Consider the following 27,455-nt stretch of genomic DNA (forward strand, 5'->3'; position numbering starts at 1 on the left):
GACATCTTTAGAAAATATACACATTTTCTCTAACACTAAACAACACTAAACATACAGATATATATTTTACAGTTATAAGGTGAAGGTGAAATATTATAGTTAGTTTTATAGCTTTATAAATACAGTATAATCAAATTATAAGTAATTTCAACCCTTATTCATACAGTTTTGTTGAATAGGAAATACATCATATACTGTAAAATATTTCATATTTTCACATTTTTATCATATTTGTGCTGTGTACTTGCGTTTGTGTCCTCAAAAGTGACTACACCTCATCAATGTATAGCTATTTTTAACAGAAAGGTGAGAATGTATCCTTTGTTGTAGAAGGCAGAATTACTAATGTTTGTTTAAGGTCAAGGTCCTCTAAATAATTACTTTTGGGATTACGTAGATTACATTTTTAGATGACATTTAGTTACAGTTAACTGTTTATAGTGGAAACCGTTGCTATGGGCAACTCTAATTCCACAATTTTGCCATCGCCCATCGGATTCACGATTGGACAGTTTATCTTGTCAGTTAGAGAAATATCATATTTTGATTCGTTAAAATCTACGTCAATTAATGTAGGTGCTATGTCATTGGTTATTTAGCATTTAAAGACACCGCCTCCTGGAATAAAGCCACGCGACGAGTTATTTCGTTTGTATTGTGTGAGAGAGTTGCGCGAATGCAAATTGTAAAATAAGACTGTGATTGTTTTGTTACGGGTCTTTCCTATGTTGATTTGCTCTCTTCCCATCCACCGCAACAGACCCTGGCCTGCAAGTATTGGGGCAACAAGTTGCATAGCGTCCTGGCTTGATGATGGGAGAAGAATCTGCGACGAGGCAAGTGTAATGTTTAGTTGTGGGACAATGCTATGCTACAAACATAAACCGCTAGGCAGAACGTGCTCATCTATTCAATCCCAGTTCACTTGTTTCGATATTGTTTCAACCATAGACACTATATAACACTGCCTGCTTGCCTTAGAAATGCCGTGACAATAACTGGTATGGTTGGCTAGAGTAGAACGGGAGGAAAGTGGTGTTTTTATTTTGTACAAATGAAGGGCCTTGGGACATTCTGTTGTAGAGAGCCAGAGATGTCTGACGCTGGCTCAGACGAGGAGTTGGCGCTTCCCGCACGTATGGAGGAGGGGAGTCACAACGGGAGTATCAGAAAGGTGAGGGACACGTAGTTGTAGTTCCAAAAACACGGTACCTTATATATTACACGCTCAAACGGAAAATTGACAGCATATTCTATGACTGTACAATAATATAAAAATAAATACCAGATCAACTATGTACTCTTCAAAGTTATTTATTATTGACATGCATTTCCATGCAGTGTCATTACTGAATCGTTGACAGATTCATTGAGGGGTATCCTGGACCTGCATTGAGTTGCCTTATGTTGGTGAACTTTGGGTGACTTAGGTTGGGGGTCTGCTATTGGAGTAGGATACTGTCCAGTTGGGAGGTGTCATGGTACAGATGGTTTGTGGCTAGGGGAGCCTAGTTACCTTATTTCACCCCCTGCTGTACCCCTGCTGTCCCCTGGCTTGGGCCTGGAGCACAGCTATGGCTGAGCAGTGGGCTGGGGCCATGGGTCTGGAGGGCAGCTATGGCTGAGCAGTGGGCTGGGGCCCTGGGTCTGGAGGGCAGCTATGGCTGAGCTGGGGCAGTGGGCTGGGGCCCTGGGTCTGGAGGGCAGCTATGGCTGAGCTGGGGCAGTGGGCTGGGGCCCTGGGTCTGGAGGGCAGCTATGGCTGAGCTGGGGCAGTGGGCTGGGGCCCTGGGTCTGGAGGGCAGCTATGGCTGAGCTGGGGCAGTGGGCTGGGGCCCTGGGTCTGGAGGGCAGCTATGGCTGGGGCAGTGGGCTGGGGCCCTGGGTCTGGAGGGCAGCTGGGGCAGTGGGCTGGAGGCTTGGTACTGGAGCATGACTTTGGCTGTGCTGGGAGGCTGGATCAGGGGACTGAAGCATGGCTATGGATGAGCTGGGGCTGGAGGCTTGGAACTGGAGCACGGCTATGGCTGAACTGGGAGAATGGAGTAGGGGACTGAAGGCAGGCTACTGGAGCATGGCTAGGCTAGCACCCTAATCCCTACAAGCACTCTGAGGATTACTGGGTGCGCGCTCACAAAACAAACAACTCACAGAGGGGGATGAAGGGAGGTGGGAGAGGGAAGGAAATGGAGAGGGTTGGTTTAAAGGGGGGGGTCCTATTGCATCTGCCCACAGAACATCAACTGTCATTTTCTGTTCATTTCCCGACGATTGTAGGCCTACATGTTGGCAAGACATTTACATGTCTTGTCCTTTATCAGCAGACTGAAGGAAGACTACAGTGGAGTCAGGTGTCTAACAGGTGGCCCTGGGTTGAGACCCCAGTCCAGCTCTAGTTATAGTATGGTGCAGCAGCATCAGACACTAGTACAGTCCTGATCTAGGCTCTGATCTCCTAGCAGCAAGTGGCAATTGCTCACCCCTTTACCAGTGACGATAGCTTACCCCCCTCTTCCCAGCCTCATGTCTTCTAAGGTGAGATCTCAGAGCCCATCTTAGCCACTTATAGACGTGGTGGATGAAGTTGGTGTTGGAAAAAAGAGCACTGCTAACTTTTGGTGGCTGTATTTCTATGGTAGTCAGGTGTAAGTTATTCCGAGTCTCCTCCGCTCCGTGGGCCGTGACGTCTAAGGACTTACCTCACAGCAGGTTACTGACTGAGTTCTACTGGGGCTTGGTCTCTTGGCAACCATCGCCACGGGGATCCTGTTGCCAATGTTATAGGCTATCTGATCCTAACTATGACGACGGTGGGTGGTCTTAACCCTTTATATGTATGGATAGGGCCAAATTTGAAAGGTTTCAAAACACAAGAAATATGGAGAGCATATGCATAACCATGGTAGCAATTTAAAAGGAACAGTTTGGAGATTATGGGAACATTCGATTTAAAGGTGAGGACACAGCAGTTCACCAGACACAAGACTGAATCCAAACATTACACTGTTGAATTTCATGTTTATTTTAAATCTGAAAATACTCTGGATACATTCAGAAACATAAGAAAATGATAGGAGAATTTGGGCTGAGCGGTGTAACTGGTGTTTCCAAGTGGCTGCACACCTTATCTAAAGTGTACACAGTTCCTAAGTCATTTCAATGCACTTTTATGACTTAAAGAAGTGTTCAACTATAAGGTGCTTTTTCATGCTTCCTGGTTGTGCTGTTGAGGAATTAGAGCATGTACACTTGCAGTTGTGATGTTAAGCAATCCAAAAACAGTCCATTATAAATTGCAATCTGGGTCAGGTGGGAATAATTTGAAAGCTTGTTCTATTGCCAACATGACTAGCTAAAATTATAAAATGCTGTCTTAGTACTTAGCTACTATGGCCTATTTATTGCCTTACCTCCTTACTCAATTTGCACACATTGTATATATATTTTTCTATTGTTATTGACTGCACGTTTGTTTATTCCATGTGTAACTATGTTTTGTTTTTTTGTCACACTGCTTTGCTTTATCTTGGCCAGGTTGCAGTTGTAAATGAGAACTTGTTCTGAACTGGCCTACCTGGTTAAATAAAATAAAAAGTGATAAGCTTTCACATGGCAATTCAGAGAAGGAGATTGTAATTTTGGTGTGCGATGAATAGAGTCGTGAGTGTGTTGTCCGCGGCAGATTTTCTTCATAATACAACCCAGGGTATAACGCCATGTCATCGTGTAACTGTACATCAAACATAGTAGTGATAAACGTTGACACTGTATATTACATGAGTTTTATGATATTGTAATGTGAAGTGCACATTTGGACCGTATAGATTTTTGGTTTGCTTGTATGACAAAGTGTTATTTATTATAATCCTCAACGTCTCCTCTTTCAAAATGCATTGAGTCCTCGTAATTTACTGTATTTCCCTCACTCAGACAACAGTTGCTCAACTAGCGGTAGGGATGTGGGCAACTTCTTGTCGTGCGCAGTGCTGAAGATCAGACCTGCTGTCAGTCAAAACCCATACAGAGCTGTGAGGCGGAGACACTGAACTCTGACGTCATGTAGAGCATGTTACTGTACAGCCATTATATTCCAATTTAGGTGCTTACCGGTGTTCAAATCTGCCATTTTTACCCCGAACACTAGTGTGAAGGTTTAATCACTCATACTTAATCAGGGAGGGAAACTAACGAGGTGCTCAGATGTATCTATTGCAGGGCTTTATGTAATCCACTGAACAGTCCACCAACCTACCTGTTTGGCCAGGAGTACCCTGTTTTACCTGCAGTTGGGCTTTAATAACTGCTTATTATACACAAATACATGTAAACTAGAAATGCACATAGGGCCTAGTCAGAAGCACACAGACAGACATATGTGCTTTAGCATGTTATGTGTTATCCACAATCTATCCCCCCACCCTCTTCTCCAGGGTTGTGATCCGTGCTCCCAGACCCAGCGCAGTAAGCTGCAGCACCGTAGAGCTCGTATCAACCAGCAGATCAACAAGGAGATGAGGATGAGGGCTGGGGCTGAGAACCTCTTCAGGTGAGCTGGGGTGGGTGAGGGAAGGGACGGGTCATTGTACCAGTGGACAAATATTGTCTCTTATCCTGTGTGTACACTCTCCTCCTGGGCAGCTCTGGGGCCACTTTCCACACTGTGGTGGGAGAAGGAACTCAGAGCCCCACTACCTGTGGAAACATTGAGCTGTATCACATATAAACACTAGCAGATGGATCTACCAAACTATATTAGGGTGTATGGGGAACGCCCCCAAAACACACCACCTTGTTTTATGGCTGTCTGTGTGGTCATTCGGCAGGTTTGATAAAGTTTATTTGGTATTTTTTCCCCCCTCAGTTTTAAAGTGTAACTTGCCAGTTGGATGGTCTTATCAAACACACATACGGTCTCTCTGACCTGTACTTGTACAGTTATAATACAGCCTGTTCTCATTCTGTCTTCTTTAAAGTAATTCCGACTTTATTTCAGAGGAAGAAAGAGGCTGGTGTCAGGACATCAAAGCTAACCTAGGGTTTTATAGCACATCAAACCAACCTCTCTCAGGGCATTAGCGTCATTCTGATCCTTTCAAACAGTTCATCATTCATCCCACGCTTGTATATGTACAGTGTTACTGTGAGGGCCACTGAAGGACATGGTGTGTCTGAGTGGTTATGTAGAGGAGCAGAGCTATGGTACGTTGGACACTGTCTTTAACATCCACATTCATCCATCAGAGAGGATGAGGAGCAGGAGATTGGGGAGAGGAGACGTAGCTCTGAATTAAAGCAGAGCAGTGTGCTCCTTTTTTCTTTAGTGGGCTGTTTAGCTGCTGAGTCAGGCGGTCATAAGATGAACAACATCAAGCTAATTGAAAGAGAACCAACCCTCCCCGTGTGTCAACCCTCCCTCCCCTCACTTGTTTTTTTTTAGGTTTTGAGAAAAGCTAGCATAAGGGAAATAGAATAAGATTATTCTAGTCATTGAATTAGTAGAGATGTCATGCACCATGTATCCCATTCACCAGCTTTTTATAGTTGACTCAGAGTCCTCTGAGGCTTGGATATGACTCAAATTGCCCTACATCAGAATTTGCTGTTTGGCCCTATAGAGACAACCACATAAGAGGGGTAGCTATGGCAGGGCTCTATGCTGACCTTTTTTACAAGGAGCACATGTGCGCTTAAATTGAGACATTTGGTATTTAAGCTGATGCTCCTAAATTGACATTTCAGGTCGCACAGTAACTATTTAGGCCCATATGTATGCGTGTTAAATGGTTGCACTGTAGATATGACACCCCCACCCCCCCTAGCAGCACCCAGTCCAGTCCTGTCCCTTCCTTCCCCCTCTATTGAGACTGGATCACAGAGACCCCTGGCGCCACCAATCAACAGGCTTTGTCTTGTCCAGCTGCTGCACCTTTCCATTCCCATGCAGAGAGAGATTTTCCTAGGGAGGGCAGCTGTCTGCAGGAATCTCATCTCTGGGTTTCAGTGGGAGACATGTTTATCCTCACCAGTGTCCCACACCCACATGTGTAATGGAAATAGTTCAGTGAACCGTCTTTGGGTTATTCGTAGTCTAACCCTGCCTGATACCTGAAGACTTGCATTACCTCCAACCAAGTAATTTGGCATGATGCAGGACTCTCGGGTTCAACGCCAGTCACGCGTGTACACACACACACACACACACACACACACACGATGAGTTGTCTGTGAACTGGTTTGTGGTGGTAGGAGCTAGGGTGAGGGGGTGAAAGGGAGTGACCGAGACTAATGAATGATGATTGGAGAACCTAGAAGGGGAGGAGGTGCATCACATTAGAGCTTCTGATTGGCTGATGATGTCGTCATGTGGCGACATGCTGGTGTAACAGGACAGTGTGTTTATATACTGTGGCTGGTGTAACAGGACAGTGTTTATATACTGTGGCTGGTGTAACAACAGGACAGTGTGTTTATATACTGTGGCTGGTGTAACAGGACAGCGTGTTTATATACTGTGGCTGGTGTAACAGGACGGTGTGTGTTTATATACTGTGGCTGCTGTAACAGGACGGTGTGTGTTTATATACTGTGGGCTGGTGTAACAGGACGGTGTGTGTTTATATACTGTGGCTGGTGTAACAGGACGGTGTGTGTTTATATACTGTGGCTGGTGTAACAGGACAGCGTGTTTATATACTGTGGGCTGGTGTAACAGGACGGTGTGTGTTTATATACTGTGGGCTGGTGTAACAGGACGGTGTGTGTTTATATACTGTGGGCTGGTGTAACAGGACGGTGTGTGTTTATATACTGTGGGCTGGTGTAACAGGACGGTGTGTGTTTATATACTGTGGCTGGTGTAACAGGACGGTGTGTGTTTATATACTGTGGCTGGTGTAACAGGACGGTGTGTGTTTATATACTGTGGCTGGTGTAACAGGACGGTGTGTGTTTATATACTGTGGCTGCTGTAACAGGACGGTGTGTGTTTATATACTGTGGGCTGGTGTAACAGGACGGTGTGTGTTTATATACTGTGGGCTGGTGTAACAGGACGGTGTGTGTTTATATACTGTGGGCTGGTGTAACAGGACGGTGTGTGTTTATATACTGTGGGCTGGTGTAACAGGACGGTGTGTGTTTATATACTGTGGGCTGGTGTAACAGGACGGTGTGTGTTTATATACTGTGGCTGGTGTAACAGGACAGCGTGTTTATATACTGTGGCTGGTGTAACAGGACAGCGTGTTTATATACTGTGGCTGGTGTAACAGGACGGTGTGTTTATATACTGTGGGCTGGTGTAACAGGACAGTGTGTTTATATACGGTGGCTGGTGTAACAGGACGGTGTGTTTATATACTGTGGCTGGTGTAACAGGACGGTGTGTTTATATACGGTGGCTGGTGTAACAGGACAGTGTGTTTATATACTGTGGCTGGTGTAACAGGACGGTGTGTGTTTATATACTGTGGCTGGTGTAACAGGACAGTGTGTTTATATACGGTGGCTGGTGTAACAGGACAGTGTGTTTATATACTGTGGCTGGTGTAACAGGACGGTGTGTGTTTATATACTGTGGCTGGTGTAACAGGACAGTGTGTTTATATACGGTGGCTGGTGTAACAGGACAGTGTGTTTATATACTGTGGCTGGTGTAACAGGACAGTGTGTTTATATACTGTGGCTGGTGTAACAGGACGGTGTGTGTTTATATACTGTGGCTGGTGTAACAGGACAGTGTGTTTATATACTGTGGCTGGTGTAACAGGACAGTGTGTTTATATACTGTGGCTGGTGTAACAGGACAGTGTTTATATACTGTGGGCTGGTGTAACAGCACGGTGTGTGTTTATATACTGTGGCTGGTGTAACAGGACGGTGTGTGTTTATATACGGTGGCTGGTGTAACAGGACAGTGTGTTTATATACTGTGGCTGGTGTAACAGGACGGTGTGTGTTTATATACTGTGGGCTGGTGTTTATATTAGCCTGTGTGTGTGACACAGATTGGTGGTTCAAGGTGTGTGTGTCCGTTTGTTACCTCTCTCTTTCTTAGCCTCAGACAGGTGTCAACATGCCTAACCTTCCACCTCTGTGTCGGTCTTCTAATCCGGGACAAGTCTCCTGTTGTGGTTGAAAGACTGGCTCTCGTTGAGTCCTAATTGTCACCTGGCAAAGGGAGTGGCTTTCTCATCCAAGTTAATGACAGTTGTCTGTGCTGAGCGATATAAGAGCGTTTTGACGTCTGTTCAGTTTTTGAAAAATAGTCACGTTTCTGATTTGGTTTAAATAAATTCATTATGTGGGTTGCATGCTGTAACAACACAGAATAAAGCAATTAATAAAAGCCCCATGATGGCAGACTGCTCATTACTGCGTATCACTTATTATCCATTTATTCACATTACTTTACATCAATAAAATACTTCCTTTGTGACATTTTTAATTTGATCATCTCTTCTCAGGCGGTGTCTCTGTCCCAACAAGTCATCCCATATAGACTAGTAGCTGGCTATAGCGCTGCTTTCTGACAATCGCTATTTTAGTAGTTCTTCAAAGTAGATCAAGCATATTTTTATGACTTCTGAATACCAACAATGAATTACTTAGATCATGTATTGTCAGATAGAAATGCCTCACGAAGGAACAACTGCTCTCTATCCTTCTCGATCTGGCGTTCTGTCCTCTCCTTCGCCGTATCAGTCTGCCCTACGAGACTTGCCTGGACAAGTGGAAGGCTCAATGTATTCTGGTCATTGTAGTTAAATAACCACCATTTGGGCTAATTGCTTTGTGTGGGCTAATTGCTTTGTGTGAGTTAGTTATCAGCCCAAAACTCCTCGGGGCTCCAGAAAGTGTCCATTGCGTAACCAGGGGCAGTACCCAGGATTTCTGTGATGTGGAGAGAAGTGTCTGTTGATACCATGACAATGAAGTGATGCCTCGGAGTTTGAGGAAAGTTCTAAAATGTTAGCGTTGTTTACATCAGATCAGCCAGTCATCCATAGTAACGAAAGCTTATGTGATCAAACGCACTGTTGTCCATTTGACAAATGCCCATGGACAAAATGCACTATCCTGTTTCTGTATGGTATTTTTCTATACTGTCCTAATATAATCTGATATGAACATGTTTGTTGCAGAGCCACCACTAACCACAAGGTAAAGGAGACTGTGGCTCTAGAGCTGAGCTTTGTCAACTCTAACCTGCAGCTACTGAAGGAAGAGCTAGAGGAACTCAACAGCAATATGGAGGTCTACCAGACCGAGAGGTAACATGTGAACAACAAGATCTCATAGTTTTACTTACAAATCTGATGTATTATGGATGAATGTCTTTTTTTAGGCATTAATTCCATGTAGTTACCAAGGTTAATTCCACGTGGTTACAGGGTTAAAACAGAAACAACTCAAGGTTACAGTTAGGTATTCATTCCAAGTGGCTAATGGAAAATTCCACCTGAACTTTTGGTATTTGTTTCATTAGTCCATTGTTGACATAGTCCCAAAATGTTTTGCTGGTCAGTAATCAAGTTGTCAAAATATGTAACTTTCAAAATACAGAAATCATCCCTGTGTGACGCATTTTGCATCATATGATGCGTCATACGGGGATGGTTTCTGTATTATGAAAGTTGTATATCTTGACAACTTGATTGCTGACCAGCAAAACATTTTGGGACATTATCAACAATGGATTAATAGTTTTTGGGTGGAGTTTTCCTTTAAGGTTAGGGCTATGGTTTCAAGTATTCTCCCGGCTTGTTAGAGCATTGAACTGCCATGGTGCCGTGATCAGAGTAGCGTTCTTCGCCCTCCGAGTATCATGAGTTCGCCCGTGCTGGGTAATAATATTGCTCTTTTTGTTTTGTGAGAGCCGATGAAGGCCTATCGCCGTTCTCATGACTTTTTTTTTTTTTTTTTTTAAACGTCCGAAATTGAAGTCTGTTTCTAGTGATCAGCCTGGTGTGAAAGCACACACCCTGGTGGGGGGCACAATGCGATGGCCTATTTGCGCTAATTATAGCCTAATGAGTTGCCTGGATTGCCAGTAAGGAAGCGAGGTGTGTTTGTGTTAGCCAGGCACAGTTCTGAGGTTTCTTCCATCCCAGCTGAAGCGCAGGGTCACAAGGGGGACAAATACTGTCATTAATTACCCCATGGGGAGGGGTGGAGTTAATGTGTTGTGGTATTAGAGGAGTGAGGGGCTACTGGTCAATATAGTTACTCTAATAGTACAGGGAGACGGATGGGGAGGGAGGTTTGGGGTTTTCTGTGGAGGTTTGTGACAAATGTCATTTAACATGTGTTGGTGTCTCTCCTTAAGTGAAGCCATCAATGTTCCCATGATCCCACTGGGTCTGAAGGAGACCAAGGAAGTGGACCTCACTGTCCCTCTCAAGGTAAGGACGATAGGACCTTACGGCCTCCCTCAAGGTGAGGACAATGGATAATATCTCTCTTGCTCGTTCTCAGTACTCACTTTATTTAATATATATCTCTCATTTTTCTTCACTCTGTCAGGACGTTATCTGTGAGCATTATGGAGAGGACAGCTCTTTGTTTGAGAAGGAGATCAAGGAGTTTATGGAGCTCAGACAGGTTAGATACCCTTGAAATGCTAATTAACTGCTCATGCTGTTGAAGATGCTGCCACCTAGTGGATTTATGACATTGAGTACGGTTACATGCAATAATGTGATTTACTATGGATGGTCAAATTAATATAATAGTTTGAGTAAAACGTTTACATGCTTTGCAAGAAGAATGCTTTCCCTAATAATCCTGTTTACATGAACACCTCTGACATCAGGCTACCTGATGACACTGATAAATGCAAAAAATCACCAATCAAAATAAAGGTTCTACCACAGCGGCCATGTTATTTTTGGGAATCATATTTGATTCTGAGTTCGGACATATAAAGTTTGTATGTGAAAAGGACTTCTAAGACTTCAGTTGTTCCGAACTCGCGTCGCTAAAGAGGAAGGCTCTCGGCTGGTGCTAGCACATGCACCGCTGGAATGCCAATTTATATAAACAGAACTATTTTTAAGGTGTTTACATGTCCTAATGATTTGAAAGATATCTCAGAAAACCAGGGGTTTTAATTGACGTACGTTTACTTCGATGTGGACTTTACGCCAATTAAGATGAGCAGAGTAAGGTGTTTACACAATAGTCATGTAATCTGACTACCGCCATAATCATTTTAATATCCAATTATTACTGTGCATGTAAATGTACTCTGTGACTATTGGCTGACTGGTTGCTTCTCAGTGGCTGTAAATATCTGTGTAATATGTATGTTGTTGCGTTGAGTGTTAATGTGTGTATTAACTGTGTGTTGTCAACAGGCCATGCGTACCCCCAGTCGTAATGAAGCCGGTTTGGAGCTTCTGATGGAGTATTATAACCAGCTGTACTACCTGGACCAGAGGTTCTTCCCCCCACACAGAACACTAGGAGTCCACTTCCACTGGTATCCACCCAAACCAGACGTGTGCGCACACACACACACACACACACACACACTGCAACCCACCGCATGCACACACACACACACACACACACACACACACACACACACACACACACACACCTTTACGTCCCTTACTCCTCTCTAGTTCATGTCTCATCCTCTGTTTCTCTCCCTTCTCTCAATTCAAAGGGCTTTATTGTCATGGGAAACATGTTAACATGGCCAAACCAAGTGAAATGGATAAACAAAAGGGAACAGTGAACATTACAATCACAAACATTCCAAAGGAATAGAGACATCTTAAATGTCATACATATTATGTTTGTATATATGTATATATTACAGTGTTATAATGATGTACAAAAGGGAAAATAAATAAACAGGCATATGGGTTTTATTTACAATGGTGTTTGTTCTTCACTGGTTGCCCTTTTCTCGTGGCAACAGGTCACAAATATTGCTGCTGTGATGGCACACTGTGGAATTTCACCCAGTAGATATGGGAGTTTTTCAAAATTGGATTTGTTTTTGAATTCTTTGTGGGTCTGTGTTATCTGAGGGAAATATATGACCATTTTAGAGGCACACATTTGGCAGGTTAGGAAGTGCAGCTCAGTTTCCACCTCATTTTGTGGGCAGTGAGCACATAGCCCGTCTTCTCTTGAGAGCCATGTCTGCCTACGGCAGCCTCTCTCAATGGCCAGGCTATGCTCACGGAGTCTGTACATAGTCTAAGCTTTCCTTAAGTTTTGGTCAGTCACAGTGGTCAGGTATTCTGCCACCGTGTACTCTCTGTTTAGGGCCATATAGCATTCTTGTTTGCGCTGTTTTTTTTTTGTTAATTATTTCCAATGTGTCACGTAATTATCTTTTTGTTTTCTCGTGATTTGGTTGGGTTTAATTATGTTGCTGTCCTGGGGCACTGTGGGGTCTGTTTGTGAACAGCACCAGCTTGGTTAGGGGACTCATCTCCAGGTTCATCTCGCTGTAGGTGATGTCTTTGATATGGAAGGTTTGGGAATCTCTTCCTTTTAGGTGGTTGTAGAGGTTAACGGCTCTTCTCTGAATTTCGATAATTATCTGGTATCGGCTTAATTCTGCTCTGCAAGCATTATATGGTGTTTTAATTTGTACACTGAGGACATTTTTGCAGAGCTTTTTTTTTGTGTGTGTGAAGTCTTGGTTGGTGAGTGGACCCCAGACCTCATAACCATAAAGGAAAATGGGTTCTATAACGGATTCAATTATTTTTAGCCAGATCCTATTTGGTATGTTGAATTTTGTTCATTTTGATGGTGTAGAAGGCCCTTCTTGCCTTGTCTCAGATCATTCACAGCTTTGCGGAAGTTCCCTGGGGCGTTGATGTTTAGGCCGAGGTGTGTGTATAGTGTTTTGTGGGCTTCTAGATTGAATTTGTACTTGTGGTCCTCGCAACTGGACCTTTTTTGGGACAACCATTATTTTTGTCTTACTGCGATTTACTGCCAGGGCCCAGGTCTGACAGTCTGTGCAGAAGATCTAGGTGCTGCTGTAGGTCCTCCTTGGTTGGGGACAGAAGCACCAGATCATCAGGCATTTGACTTCAGATTCTAGTAGGGTGAGGTCAGGTGCTGCTGACTGTTCCAGTGCCCTTGCCAATTTGTTGATATATGTTGAAGAGGGTGGGGCTCAAGCTGCATCCCTGTCTCACCCCATGGCCATGTTTAACCACACTTGTATAAATGGATTTTTTTGTATGTTGGAATGTTTTTCCCCAACACCGCTTTCCATCAACTTGTATCGCAGACCCTTTTTTATCAAAAAGCATGGGAGGACTTTGCCTTTGTTTTGGTTTGTCAATTAGGGTGTGCAGGGTGAGTATGTTGGAGGGTTTGTATTTTGTGCTGTAGTTCATTCAGTGTAATTGGAGAATCCAGTGGTTATGGCAGTCTTTTAATAGTTGATATTCTAAGATTTGTGTTTGATCATGAATGTTTTGCTGTGTTCTTTGTTATAGAGCCAAAAAGATTGGAGAAGTGGTTTATCCATACCATATTTAACCATTTGTTTTGGATGGACAACTCAATGTTTAGTGTTTTCCAAACTTCCCAGAAGTGGTTTAGATTCTTCAATTACATTGAGCTGATTTCTGATGTATTGTTCCATCTCTTTCTGTAGTGTATTTCCATATTATTTGTGATTCACCATAGTAAAGTTGTAGGCTCAGGTTTTCTGGGTCTCTGTATTTGGTTGTATAGGTTTCTTTCTTAGGTTTTTGCATTCTTCATCAACATGTGTCATTGTTGTCAATGTTTAGGTTGTCTGCTTGACATTTTTAGATTTTAGAGGGAAGCTGAGAGGTCATATATACTGTTTAGGTTTTCTACTACCACGTTTACACCTTTACTATTTCAGTGGAATGTTTTGTCCAGGAAGTTGTCTAAAAGGGATTGAATTTGTTGTCTACTAGGTTTCCGCCCTATTTTCCTTCCATCTATAGCATTTCTTAATGTTATTCAGTTCCTTTGGCTTTGACGCCTCACGATTGATTATTGCTCTGTTCAAGTTGACTGATCTGATGAGGTGTCAGTGAGCTGTGGGAATGCTCTGAGACTCAACTGCCCCTCCTCTCTCTCTCTCACACCTGCCCATCCCCCGCTCTGTCTCTAGGTATGACTCTCTAACAGGTGTGCCGTCGTGCCAGCGTGCGTTGGCGTTTGAGAAGGGCAGTGTGCTGTTCAACGTGGGGGCTCTCTACACACAGATAGGAGCCAGACAGGACCGCTCTGCTACAGCTGGCATAGACCGGGCTATAGACGCCTTCCAGAGAGCTGCAGGTAACCACACATTCTTACACTCGCATTAACATGGCATGAGATGCGCGCACACACACACCTTCTGCTTTTACTCTGTCATTACTGTGTTTCAACATACTTGTAAAAGCTATTGTGTGTGTCCAGGTGCATTTAACTATCTGAAGGAGAACTTCTCCAACGCTCCCAGTCTGGATATGAGTGGCCCGTCACTATGCATGCTGGTCCGCCTGATGATTGCCCAGGTGCAGGAGTGTGTGTTCGAAAGAGTCACACTCACAACTCCGGACACGCACTTCATCACCAAGCTACAAGTGGCAAAGGAGGCCGCACGGGTGAGGGGGCGTGTCTGTGTGTCAAACATGTTATACCCACTGGTGCACAATACCTTGAGCCAGTGCCCTTGTTGAAGACTTCTCTTCTGTTCTGGTTAAGGACTATGTTCCATTCTCCTGACTTTCTCTCTTAATTACATTTCAAAGTGTTTTATTGGCATGGGAAACATATGTTTTACATTGCTGAAGCAAATGGATTACACAAGTTTTAAAAGTATATAGACATTTCGAATATTATATTATTGGCTATGTACAGTGTGGTAACAATGTGCAAGTAGTTGAAGTATGAAAGGGAAAATGAATAACTAGATGAATATAGGTTGTATTTACAATGTTTGTGCTCCACTGGCTGCCCTTTTCTCATGGCAATGGGACAGAAATCTTGGTGCTGTGAAGGCACTGCGGTATTTCGCCCAACTGATATTGGAGTTTATCAATGTTTAATTTGTTTTCACATTCTTTGTCTGTGAGCTGTTGGAAATATGTGTTTCTAATGTGGTCATACATTTTTTTGTCTGGCGGTTAGGAAGTGTAACTCAGTTTCCACTTTTCATTTTGTGGGCACATGGGCAAACCTGGCTCTCGAGATGCCACGCTTTGGCGTCCTCTCTCAATAGCCTTCTATGCTGAGTCTGTACATAGTCAAGGATTTTGTTAAGGTCAGTCACAGTGGTCAGGTATTCTACCACTGTGTACACTCTGTTTAAGGCCAAATAACATTCCTGGTTTTTTTGGTTATTCTCTCCAGTGTGTCAAATAGTTCTCTTTTTGCTTTCTCATAATTTGGTTTAGTCTAAATGTGTTTCTGTCCTGGGGCTCACCTGGCTGAGGAGACTCTTCTCTAGGTTCATCTCTCTGTAGGTGAGGGCTTTGTAGTGGAATGTGTGGGCAATGCTTCCTTTTTAGGTGGTTATAGAATTTAACAGCTATTTTCTAGATTTCGAGAACTAGCGGGTATAGTCCTAATTCTGCTATACCTGCATTGTTTGGGGTTTTGCGTTTTCCAGTAAGTATATTTTTGCAGAGTCTCAATTGGGTGTTTGTCTAATTTTTGTGACTTTTTGATTAGTGAGTGGGACCTCTGACCACGCAACCATACAGGGCAATGGGTTTGTTAACTGATTAAAGTATTTTTAGACAAAACTCAACATCCCAATTAGGATCTATGTTCCTTTTTATGGCCTAGAAGGACCTTCTTGCCTTAGATCGTTCACAGCCTTGTGGAAGTTACCTGTGATGTTTAGGCTGAGGTAGGTGTAATAATTTGTGCTCTAGGGCAACAGTGTCTGGATAGAATTTGTTGTCTTGCCTACTGGACCTTTTTTGGAACACCGTTATTTTTGTCTTACTGCAATTCACTGTCAGGGCCCAAGTCTGACAGTCTGTGCAGAAGATCTATGTGCTGCTGTAGGCCCTACTTGGCTGGAGACAGAAGCAAATGGTAGACATTTGATTTCAGTAGAGTGGGCCCGGGTTCAGCAGACTGTTCTTGTGCCCTCGCCAATGTATTAATGTATACAGTTGAACTATAGTTTAGTCATTTAGGACCTCTACTTTGTGCATGACACAAGTAATTTTTCCAACAATTGTTCAGACAGATAATTTCACTTATAAGTCACTGTATCACAATTCCAGTGGGTCAGAAGTTTACATACACTGTGTTGACTGCCTTTAAACAGCTTGGAAAATTCCAGAAAATTATGTCTTGGCTTTAGAAGCTTCTGATAGACTAATTTACATAATTTGAGTCAATTGGAGGTGTACCTGTGGATATTTAAAGGCCTACCTTCAAACTCAGTGCCTCCTTGCTTGACATCATGGGAAAATCAAAAGAAATCAGGCAAGACTTCAGAAAAAATGTGTAGACCTCCACAAGTCTGGTTCATCCTTGGGAGCAATTTCCAAACACCTGAAGATACCACGTTCATCTGTACAAACAATAGTACGCAAGTATAAACACCATGGTACCACGCAGCCGTCATACCGCTCAGGAAGGAGACGCGTTATGACTCCTAGAGATGAATGTACTTTGGTGCAAAAAGTGCAAATCAACCCCAGATCAACAGCAAAGGACCTTGTGAAGGTGCTGGAAGAAACTGGTACAAAAGCATCTATATCCACAGTAAAGCGAGTCCTATATTGACATAACCTGAAACCTCAGCAAGGAAGAAGCCACTGCTCCAAAACCACCATAAAACAGCTAGACTGCGGTTTGCAACTGCACATGGGGACAAAGATCGTACTTTTTGAGAAATGTCCTCTGGTCTGATGAAACAAAAATAGAACTGTTTGGTCATAATGACCATCGTTATGTTTGGAGGAAAAAGGGGAGGCTTGCAAGCCGAAGAATACCATCCCAACCTTAATGCTGCCACCCGCGTGCTTTATGTTGTGGGGGTGCTTTGCTGCAGAAAAGACTGTTGCACTTCACAAAATAGATGGCATCATGTGGAGGAAAATTGTTTGGATATATTCAAGCAACATCTCAAGACATCAGTCAGGAAGTTGAAGCTTGGTCGCAAATGGGTCAACCAAATGGACAATGGGCCCCAAGCATACTTCCAAAGTTGTGGCAAAGTCCAGGTATTGGAGTGGCCATCACAAAGCCCTGACCTTAATTCCAAAGAGAACTTGTGGGCAGAACAGAAAGTGTGTGCGAGCAAGGAGGCCTAAACCCTGACTTAGTTACACCAGCTCTGTCAGGAGGAATGGGCCAAATTTCACCCAACTTATTGTGGGAAGCTTGTGGAAGGCTACCCAAAACGTTTGACCCAAGTTAAACAATTTTAAAGGCAATGCTAACAAATACTAATTCCCACTGGGAATGTGATGAAAGAAATAAAAGCTGAAATAAATCATTCTCTCTAATATTATTCTGACATGTCACATTATTAAAATAAAGTGGTGAACCTAACTGACCTAAGCAGGGAATTTTTACTAGGATTAAATGTCAGGAATTGTGAAACTGAGTTTAAATGTATGTGGCTATGTAAAACTTCAGATTTCAACTGTAGGAGCCGCACACTTGAGTAAATATATCCAGATCGTCAGCGCCTAACCATTTCTTACGATCTATAGCAGATCGTGCAGATAAGACCTCATCTTCTGTGACTTTTTGGAAATTAAAAAACGGGCTTACAGTTTTCCACATCAGCTGAAGGCCGAGGGGCTGAAACAATAGACCGGTCAGGATCATGTTTGCCCTTTTTCTTTTAAAGAAAACCAGCAGAAATAAAGTGCTTATTAAAAACATCACAGGTTTCAGTTCAGTCACTGATTCCGATGTAATTTGCTTCGGCAGGGACGTTGAATTTCCTCGTTTTAAGTGAGTTAACGGTTTTCCATAATTTAGAGGGATCACCAGCAGACTCTGTCATAGCACTTAGAAAATACCTAGATTTTTGCCTATTTTATTCCTCGAATGCATAAAAAGCAGCCAATCAGCTGTTTCACCAGTTTTCCTCACCAAGGCCCATGCTTTATTATTTTGCAGGAAAAGGATTTTCAAATGAGAGGAGAACCCAAGGATTAGTTTGTTTTTACATTGTGTAAATGTGTATCCGGAAGTTGCTTTAACGGGCCGGGCAGTGTTTATCAGCCATGGAGGTAAAAATCGACTAAAAAAAATTGGATCCATTATCCAGTTTACGGATAAAAGCTCTGAGAAATAAAGGCTTGCTCGGAGAAATGTTTATAGTTTCTTTAGAATTATACAGTCAGGTTTTTTTTAGCCTAGTGTCTCTGATACATGTAATAGGGCAGTCGTCACTGTCATTTGCAAATAACCCCCGAGCTATATGAGGTGTATTTAAATAAGGTCTATTAATGTCGATTTTTATTTTTTATTTTTTATATATATATATATTTTTTTTTTCCAGAACTTTTGGATTAGGACGGGTAGGTACAGTTAATTACAAATGTCTTTAAGTGACGCTGGCATCAGCCAGTCCAGATTGAGATCTCCGATTTTAATAATTCAGAGTTTTCATAATTAGACTAACTCAAACATTTTGCATAGAGCAGATACTGGAGCTGAGGGTGGGCGATTTAAACTCCCGCTAGCATTAGTGCATTATGACCAAGGACCACATTTAGAACTAGGCAGTCATACTGTCTCGGAACAGCAGTTGAAATGGACACTGTGACATCTAGGTTGCATTTAACATAGATGACAATACCTCCACCTCTGCCTGCTCTGTAGATATTGTACCCAGCTAACAGAATGCTTTTCCAACAGTCTTGAAGGTGTTCCCACATGCTGAGCACTTATTGGTGGCTTTTCCTCCACTCTGCAGTCCAAATCATCCCAACCATCTCAATTGGGTTGAGGTCAGGTGATTGTGGAGGCTAAGTCATCTGATGCAGCATTCCATCACCCTCCTTGGTCAAATAGCCCTTACACAGCCTGGAGGTGTGTTTGATTATTGTCCTGTTGAAAAACAAATCATAGTCCCGCTGAGCACAAACCAGATCAGATGCGTATCGCTGCAGAATGCTGTGGTAGCCATGCTGGTTAAGTGTGCTTTGAATTCTAAATAAATCAGACTGTCCGCAGCAAAGCACCATCACACCTCCTCCATGCTTCACTGTGGGACAGTGTGAACCACATATGCGGAGATCATCAATTCGCCTACTCTGCATCTCACAAAGACATTGCGGTTGGATCCAAAGTCGCACATTTGGACTCATCAGACCAAAGGACAGATTTCCACCGGTCTAATGTCGGCAGGTTGCCTAGTGGTTAGAGCATTGGGCCAATAACTGAAAGATTGTTAAATCGAATCCCCGAGTTGGCAAGGTAAAAATCTGTCTTTCTGCCCTTGAACAAGGCAGTTAACCCACTGTTCCTAGGCCGTCATTGTAAATAAGAATTTGTTCTTAACTGACTTGCCTAGTTAAAAAGATAAATTAAATGCTTGTGTTTCTTGGCCCAAGCAAGTCTCTTCTTATTGGTGTTCTTCAGTAGTGGTTTCTTTGCAGCAATTTGACCACGAAGGCCTGGTTCACGCAGTCTCTTCTGAACAGTTGATGTTGAGATGTCTGTTACTTAAACTCTGAAGCATTGACTTGGGCTGGTAACTCTAACGAACTTATCCTCTGCAGCAGAGGTAACTCTGGATCTTCTTTTCCTGTGGCGGTCCACATGAGAGCCAGTTTCATCATAGCGCTTGATGTTTGTTTTTTTGACTGCACTTGAAGAAACTTTCAAAGTTCTTGAAATGTTCCGGAATGACCTAGCTTCATGTCTTAAAGTAATGATGGACTGTTGTTTCTTTGCTTATTTGAACTGTTCTTGCCATAATATGAACTTGGTCTTTTACCAAATAGGGCTGTCTTCTGTATACCACTCCTACCTTGTCACAACACATCTGATTGGCTCAAATGCATTAAGAAGGAAAGAAATTTCACAAATTCACTTAACAAGGCACACCTGTTAATTGAAATGCATTCCATACCTCATGATCCTGATTGAGAGAATGCCAAGTGTGCAAAGCTGTCATCATGGCAAAGGGTGGCTACTTTGAAGAATCTCAAATATATATTTTGATTTGTTTAACTTTTTTTTGTTACTACATTATTCCATATGTGTTTCATAGTTGTGATGTCTTCACTATTATTCTACAGTGTAAAACATTTTAAAAATGAAGGAAAAAAATCCTTGAATGAGTAGTTGTCAACTTTTGACAGAACAAATAAATATGGGGGATTGGAAGTGATGCAGACAATTACATTGATGGAAGCTACAATCTCCGCAATATTAAAGCTGATTTAAAAATGTATGGAATAGCCAGTTAGAATATACAGACCACAAATTCTATTTTCATTTGGTATACCATCAACACCAGTCCTTTTGGGGTTGGAGGGTTTGTATTTTGTCATGTAGCTCATCCAATGTAATTGGAGAATTCAGTGTGTTGTGGTAGTCTTTAACAGATTCTACGTTTTGTAAATAATCACGTATATATTTTTGGTTCATGGTCAAATGGCCGATAAGGTTGAAAGCTCTTGTTTGTTTAGTGTGTTCCATTCTTCCCAGAAGTATTTTGATTTTATGGAGTCTTCAATCACAATGATGTTTTCTTATATGCTATTCCTTTTTTTCTACGTGTATTTCTGTGTTTTAGTGTTACATCATAGTGAAGGCGTAAGCTGCCGTTGTGGTTCTGTGTTTTTTTGGGGGGGGATGGGTTTCTCATAACCTAAGAAAGAATTTCACATTCTTCATAAAACCATTTTTCATTGTTTTCTGCCAGAATTAAAATTTAATATGTTAGCTGATGGGTCGAATATTGTTCAAGCGTCTTACTGCTAAGTTTACACCTTCCCTATTGCAGAAAAACATTTAGTCTAGAAGGGATAGGATTTTGTTGTTGGCCAATAGTTTTTTGGTAGGTTTCTACACTGCCGCCTTCCCATCTACAGCGTTTCTTAATAGTGTGCAGTTTGTTCTGTTTCGATGCCTCACGATTGAGTATTGCTCTGTTCAAGTAGGTTGTGATTTGATAGGGGTGTCAGTGGGTTGACTGTGAACGCTCTGAGAGACTCTGGGTTGAGGTCAGTGATTAGTGGTCTACAGTACTACTGCCAAGTGATGCGCTATAGGTGTACCTACCATAGGAGTCCCCCTCGAAGCCTACCATTGACTATGTACATACTCAGCATGCGACAGAGCTGCAGGAGTTGTTACCTCTTTTTGTTGGTCATGTTGTAAAAGTTCCTGTTTGACTCATTTAATAGTGTGTTAGGTCTGCACTATACCAAGTTAGCATACCCCCTGAGTCCCTTCCCTGTTTCACACCTGTTAGTTTGGTGGATGGGACTACCAGCTCTCTGTAACCTAGAGGGCAACCAGTGGGTCCATCTCCTCTATACCAGGTGTCTTGTTGGATCACAATGTCTGTATTACCAATTTCTTTGAAGTTCAGGTTCCTGCTCTTTAGGCCAAAGGCAGATGACCTCAAAGCCTGGAATTGCCAAGGACTGTGTTCTATAAAGTGTCTAATGTTGTTAGTCATGTGCTTTTGCTTCAGACCAGTAAGTGTAAGCAGAGCCTTCTGAGCATCTCTCTTAATCTCTCTCTAGGTATCTGATGTGTATAGCTTGGTGCTCCAGACCATGTCTCAGACCCTTGTGAAGGACTATGTCCCGTTCTCCTGGGCCTCCATGGTTCAAGTGAAAGCCGAACACTTTAGAGCCCTCTCCCACTACAATGCTGCTGTCGCTCTCTGTGACCACACCCGTAAGTACCTGTGTGTATCTGTTAAGGATGATGCTTTAGGAGAACATACGTGTGTGGTCCTGTGTGTCTCAGTTGGTGCGAGCATGATGTGTGGTGGATTTCCCCCCCCCTGCACATACATACAATTTTGTATAAAAGTGTCTGTCATGTTCTGTAGAGTCCATTGAGGAAGGGGGTGACGAAGAGTCGGCGAAGGCTCTCTTCCAGTTCCATGTCAGTAGTCCTGCTGGACCCCCACTCAGCCAGGTGCTCAGAGACCCTGAGGACAGACGCAAACTGGGTAAGTACACACACAAAGATATTTGATTTTTGTGCATGGTCATTGTGAGTACCTACTAAAGCTCTGTGTGTGCTCACGCTGTAGGGAAGGCCCACCTGCGTTGTGCAGTGATCAGACATGAGGAGGCTATGAGAGTACATGGTCTATGTAAGATCCTGAGGAAGATGGATATTCTACAGGAGGTGCTCTCTTTCATGTACAAACGCTCCCTGGACAAATACTCCGAGATGGACCGAGAGGATGACTTTGATGAGACCGCAGAGGCCCCCGAGATACACTGTGAGTGAGGGAGGGAAGGAGTGGTTTTTGTGAGTCAGTGAGTGAGAGGTCTGTGTATTAGAGCTACTGAACATACAACATAGTAGTAAGTGATTGTTGTCCCTCAGCTCAAACCCAGCACAAACCAGACATCACACCACCCAACTTCTCCACTGTCCCAGTCACTGACATCTTCCAAAGGCTGGTAAGAGAGGGAGACTAAACATTTTCTTCGTCATCATTAAAATCATAAGGTTTTGAAGTTTGATGGTGTCTCTGTGTGTGCGCTGCAGGGTCCCCTGTCAGTGTTCTGTGCGAGGGCACGCTGGGGGCCGGTGCGTGTGGTGAGTCTCCAGCGAGGGGACGGGGGTTTGGGGCTGACTCTTAGAGGAGACTCTCCTGTCCTTGTGGCTGGGGTAGTGCCGGGGGGATGTGCCCAGGTGAGATGGAAGCACCCCGTCTCCTCTTAACCCTCTGCTTTTGTATTTCCTAAGATTCTCCAATGGAAATTGTCCAGTTTTTCATGCAGCAATGAAATATACTGTGTGTGTTCTCAGGAGGCAGGTTTGAGGGAGGGGGACTATATAGTGGCAGTGGATGGAGAGGACTTTAAGTGGGCTAAACATGGAGAGGTGGTCCACATCCTGAAGAGCTGCAGCGACAGAGGAATACAACTCAGCATCATCACACTGCACACACACCATACACAGGTAGGGGTGCTTGTGGTTGTGTCTTTGTGTGTGTGTGTTACATCTCATTAATGTCTGTGTGTCAGGGCTTCACAGCCCAACCATTTTATTTGTGCGACCTGGAATTGTTATTTAGGAGCACCAGTACGCCGAGAAAGATTTAATATTTCAAATATTTGTCATCGTGCACCTACATCACTTTGTGTGCACCTACAGTTTTCAACTTAGGGGCACGTTCCCTTGTAACACACACTAAGTTGAAAAATGTAGGTGCAGATTTTTATTTATTATAATTTTTTATTTATTTTACTAGGCAAGTCAGTTAAGAACAAATTCTTATTTTCAATGACTGCCTAGGAACAGTGGGTTAACTGCCTGTTCAAGGGCAGAACGACAGATTTTGTACCTTAATATATATAATATATGCCATTTAGCAGACGCTTTTATCCAAAGCGACTTACAGTCATGTGTGCATACATTCTACGTATGGGTGGTCCCGGGAATCGAACCCACTACCCTGGTGTTACAAGCGCCATGCTCTCCCAACTGAGCTACAGAAGGACTTGTCAGCTCGGGGATTTGAACTTGCAACCTTTCGGTTACTAGTCCAATGCTCTAACCACTAGGCTACCCTGCCGCCCCACGTGAAGTGACGTAGGTGCACGATGACAAATATTTGAAATATTACATCTTTCTCGGTGTACTGGTGCTCCTAAATAACAATTCCAGGTCGTACAAGCCAAAGATTTAGGCACATATGCAAATAAAATGGTTGGGCTGTGAAGCCCTGACACACAGACATTAATGAGATGTAACACACTATCTTTCACATCTCTCGTGTGTGTGTTCAGGTGGATAGGAGGCAAGTGATGCTCTCCCCCAGTGGAGACGAAGCGAACGCTCTGCAACGGACCACGGGCAGGGCTAAGGGGCAGCGCACCGCCCCCTTACTCAACTGGAACAGGAAGAAGACTGGGGGAGGAGGCAGAGCCACCAAGAGACTGGGCAGCACCTTCAGTTTGCCGTTTGGAAACCTTCGGGACTGTGAGTCCATGTACTGAGGGCACAGCAGACACGTTAGTCTATTCCATACAGTGCACTACCAGCCAATAGTAGTGCACTAGAGAATAGGGTGCCATTTCAGACAGTGCCATAGATAGACAAACCACTCAGGGAATGACAGGTGGCCATGTTACAATACAAGGATGTTTTGTAAATGACTGGATATTAAATGTGTTATTGCAGCAGGGCAAGGAGAGGAAGAGGAGGTTCGTAGGAAAGGATGCTTGGTCCAGATTACAGCAGTTTCAACTGCAGAGAAACAACAGTTTTAGAAAGCAGGTGACTGCATGTATCTGTTGCTGAGGGAGTTAAGACATGGAAATCCTGTCCCAAAATGGGCTAAATGTTGGGGCTCAGTGTTATTGTCGCTTACTATTCTAGAGATGGAAGAAGACTTCATGTCAAACTACAGCCGCTGATCCAAAGACCACATGTCTTAATCAGTGAAAATATAGTTGTATAAACACTGATCACCTTTCGTGGAGAATAATAAGAGCGTCTGCTAAATGACTTAAATGTAATGTAAATGTATACTTTCAATGCATTTTTTTCTGCGAAAGCTGTGTAAATGCTCCCATAAACAAAAGCTGTGTAAATGCTCCCATAAACAAAAGCTGGGTAAATGCTCCCATAAACAAAAGGTGCACAAACAGCTTTTACATTTTTTGCATTTACCCTCCACTACACCACTGGTCTTAATGTTAAAAACATGTTTTACTGTATCCCAGAGTCCTGCTTTCCCACTCCAGTTCTAACAAGGTCACTCAACTCTCAACAGTAAAAACAACGACATCCATTCAGGACCTGGGTTGAGCCCTCCCTTCCTCAAGTTAGAGTATTGTGCAGCAGAGAATGTATAGCTGTAGCCAGAGCACTGCATTCCATTCTCCTACCAGTCTTCTAGAGTTGTTGATGTAAAGTATTTTGTTTCTGTTTGATAGTTGAGTACAAATGACTACCTTCAAAGTACATCAATGGTTCTACACTGAGTGGACAAAACATTAGAAACCCCTGCTTTTTCCATGAGACTGCCCAGGTGAATCCAGGTGACAGCTGTGGTCACCTGATAAATCCACTTCAATCAGTGTAGATCAGCTGAGGAGACTGGTTAAAGAAGGACTTTTAAGCCTTGAGACAATTCACATGGATTGTGCTTGTGTGCCATAGCGTGAACGGGCAAAACAAAAGATTTTAAGTGCCTTTGAATGGGGTATGGTAGTAGGTACCAGGCGCACCGGATTGAGTGTGTCAAGAACCACTATAGCTGCTGGGTTTTTCACGCTCAACAGTTTCCTGTGTGTATCAAGAACGGTCCACCCGCCAACTTGACACAACTGTGGGAACCATTGGCGTCACCAGGCCAGCCTCCAGCCACACTTTCAACACCTTGTAGAGTCCATGCTCCAGCGACTTGAGGCTATTCTGAGGGCAAAAGGGGGTGCAACTCAATATTTTGAAGGTGTTCCTAATGTTTTTTTCACTCAGTGTGTGTATTAGTTTTTCACCACATTCTTATGCACTGTGACTTCATAGGTGCAGAAAAACAAATATGGTGTAATTGCAGACCACAATTTGGGATGTTTCTTTATGGGTGTTCCCTGCTATCAGGAAATGCACATTGATACCTGCCATTGGTCAGTTCCGGTATTATGAGACTGATGGTTTCTCCACACATTATTTGTTTACATAGCAGGTTAGATGGATTAGTGAGCCATGTTTGGAGACAGGTTAGGAAAAGGGTTAGGCTTCGCTTCAATGCCACAGAAATGACCATGGATCAATGGGTGTAACGTTTTCTATCAAGAAATATATATATATTGGAAAACGCCCCTAATGGTGTTCTGCAATTGCTCTACATACAGGTAACTGCCAAAAATAAAGGCAACACCAACATTAACTGTCTTAATAGGCTGCTGGACTACCACGAGACGCCAGAACAGCTTCAATGCACCTTGGCATAGATTTTACAAGTGTCTGAAACTCTATGGAGGAATGCAGCACTAATCTTCCTCAAAATATTCCATTTGGTCTTTTGTAGCACAGTTGGTAGAGCATGGCGCTTGTAACGCCAGGGTAGTGGGTTCGATTCCCGGGACCACCCATACGTAGAATGTATGCACACATGACTGTAAGTCGCTTTGGATAAAAGCGTCTGCTAAATGGCATATATTATTATTATATATTGTAGATGGTGGTGTAAAACGCTGTCTCAGGCACCACTCTAGAATCTCCCATAAGTGTTCAATTGAGATGGCCATGGCAAATGATTTACATCATTTTCATGTTCATCAAACCATTCAGTGATGACTTGTGCATGGGGGCATTGTCATCCTATTGGGGCAAAGACATGGTAGCCAAAATAAGGGCCAGTCTAGCATTTTTATACATGACCCAAGTCATGATGGGATGTTAAATGCTTAATTAACTCTGGAACCACACTTGTGTGGAAGCACCTGCTTTCAATATACTACGGCGTATGCCTCATTTACTCAAGTGTCGCCATTATTTGGGCAGTTACCTGTATCTTGTGACGCTGACATGGTTTACGTGGTACATTAGGGGATATACGAACTTAGTTGTCCTACTACTGCTCAGACCAACACAGCACACACATTTTAGAATAATAATGTGTCTTTATAAAGACTTGTATATGTCTGCTACTAAGTCGTTGAAGATGAGAATGGACCGTCTACCAAGTAGAATCCACCTATCAAGTTAACTTAGCAGCATAGACGAAAGCTGATGCTACATTTAGCAAGGCCACTTAAAAAAAAAAAAATACATTTTCAACATTTGGACACCCAAATAGTATTTTGATATTTCAATATATTTAATGTTATTTTCATCTCAATTATGAATTTTAGATGTGTGTTTCTGATTTGTGAAATCTGTCTACCGTGGTGTTTTGGTTGTGTGTTTTCGTGATTATTTTAGATGTTTTGTTAATTAAGGGATTTGTACTGCTTTCTTTTGTTTGAGAACCTGAAAATCATGGCTGGTTGCTCATAAAATCAACTGTGTGTGTGTGTGTGTCTGTCTTTTGCAGACTTTTCTCAATTAATTAAAGGAGTGGATCACTGATTTGTCTCAATTGATGGTAACAGCTTCTCAGGTTTGACATGTTCAGTTACATAATTGTAGGTCTGTGGTAACCAGCAGGTGTCACTATAACCCTGGTTAATTGTATCAGATATTGCCAGATAAGTTTGAGTCTTCATATCAAATTTTATTGGTCACATATACATATTTAGTAGATGTCATTACTGGTGTAACGAAATGTAACCCATCATTAAAAAAACATTGCTATTTATGAAAAA

At 42.9% G+C, this 27,455-nt stretch overlaps 1 protein-coding gene across 2 annotated transcripts; it reads left to right on the forward strand.

The window, feature by feature from the left end:
- The first annotated feature begins 628 nt into the window (after positions 1-628).
- rhpn1 (rhophilin, Rho GTPase binding protein 1) lies at positions 629-27,455 on the forward strand. 2 transcript variants are annotated; one of them, XM_052461686.1, is made up of 16 exons: positions 629-840; positions 1,088-1,174; positions 4,431-4,546; positions 9,144-9,272; positions 10,328-10,403; positions 10,525-10,602; positions 11,358-11,503; positions 14,132-14,298; positions 14,422-14,609; positions 21,693-21,849; positions 22,007-22,129; positions 22,214-22,408; positions 22,516-22,592; positions 22,681-22,827; positions 22,945-23,097; positions 23,928-27,455. In XM_052461686.1, the coding sequence occupies exons 1-16, from the start codon at positions 811-813 to the stop codon at positions 24,135-24,137; spliced, it is 2,079 nt and encodes a 692-aa protein (XP_052317646.1). In that variant the 5' UTR covers positions 629-810; the 3' UTR covers positions 24,138-27,455. The 2 variants fall into 2 exon arrangements, with proteins under 2 accessions (XP_052317646.1, XP_052317651.1); XM_052461691.1 differs by having other exon boundaries at positions 11,358-11,482.

This window comes from Oncorhynchus keta, chromosome 1, assembly GCF_023373465.1.
Source record: "Oncorhynchus keta strain PuntledgeMale-10-30-2019 chromosome 1, Oket_V2, whole genome shotgun sequence".
NCBI classification, from domain to species: Eukaryota; Metazoa; Chordata; class Actinopteri; order Salmoniformes; family Salmonidae; genus Oncorhynchus; species Oncorhynchus keta.

Bases quoted from the DNA above. Each gene is read 5' to 3' on its own strand.
- rhpn1 (XM_052461686.1), top strand. From the start codon at position 811: ATGATGGGAGAAGAATCTGCGACGAGGCAA. The intron at 841-1,087 runs GTGTAATGTTTA...TGTTGTAGAGAG, and splicing joins AAGAATCTGCGACGAGGCAA to CCAGAGATGTCTGACGCTGG. The intron at 22,130-22,213 runs GTAAGTACACAC...CTCACGCTGTAG, and splicing joins TGAGGACAGACGCAAACTGG to GGAAGGCCCACCTGCGTTGT.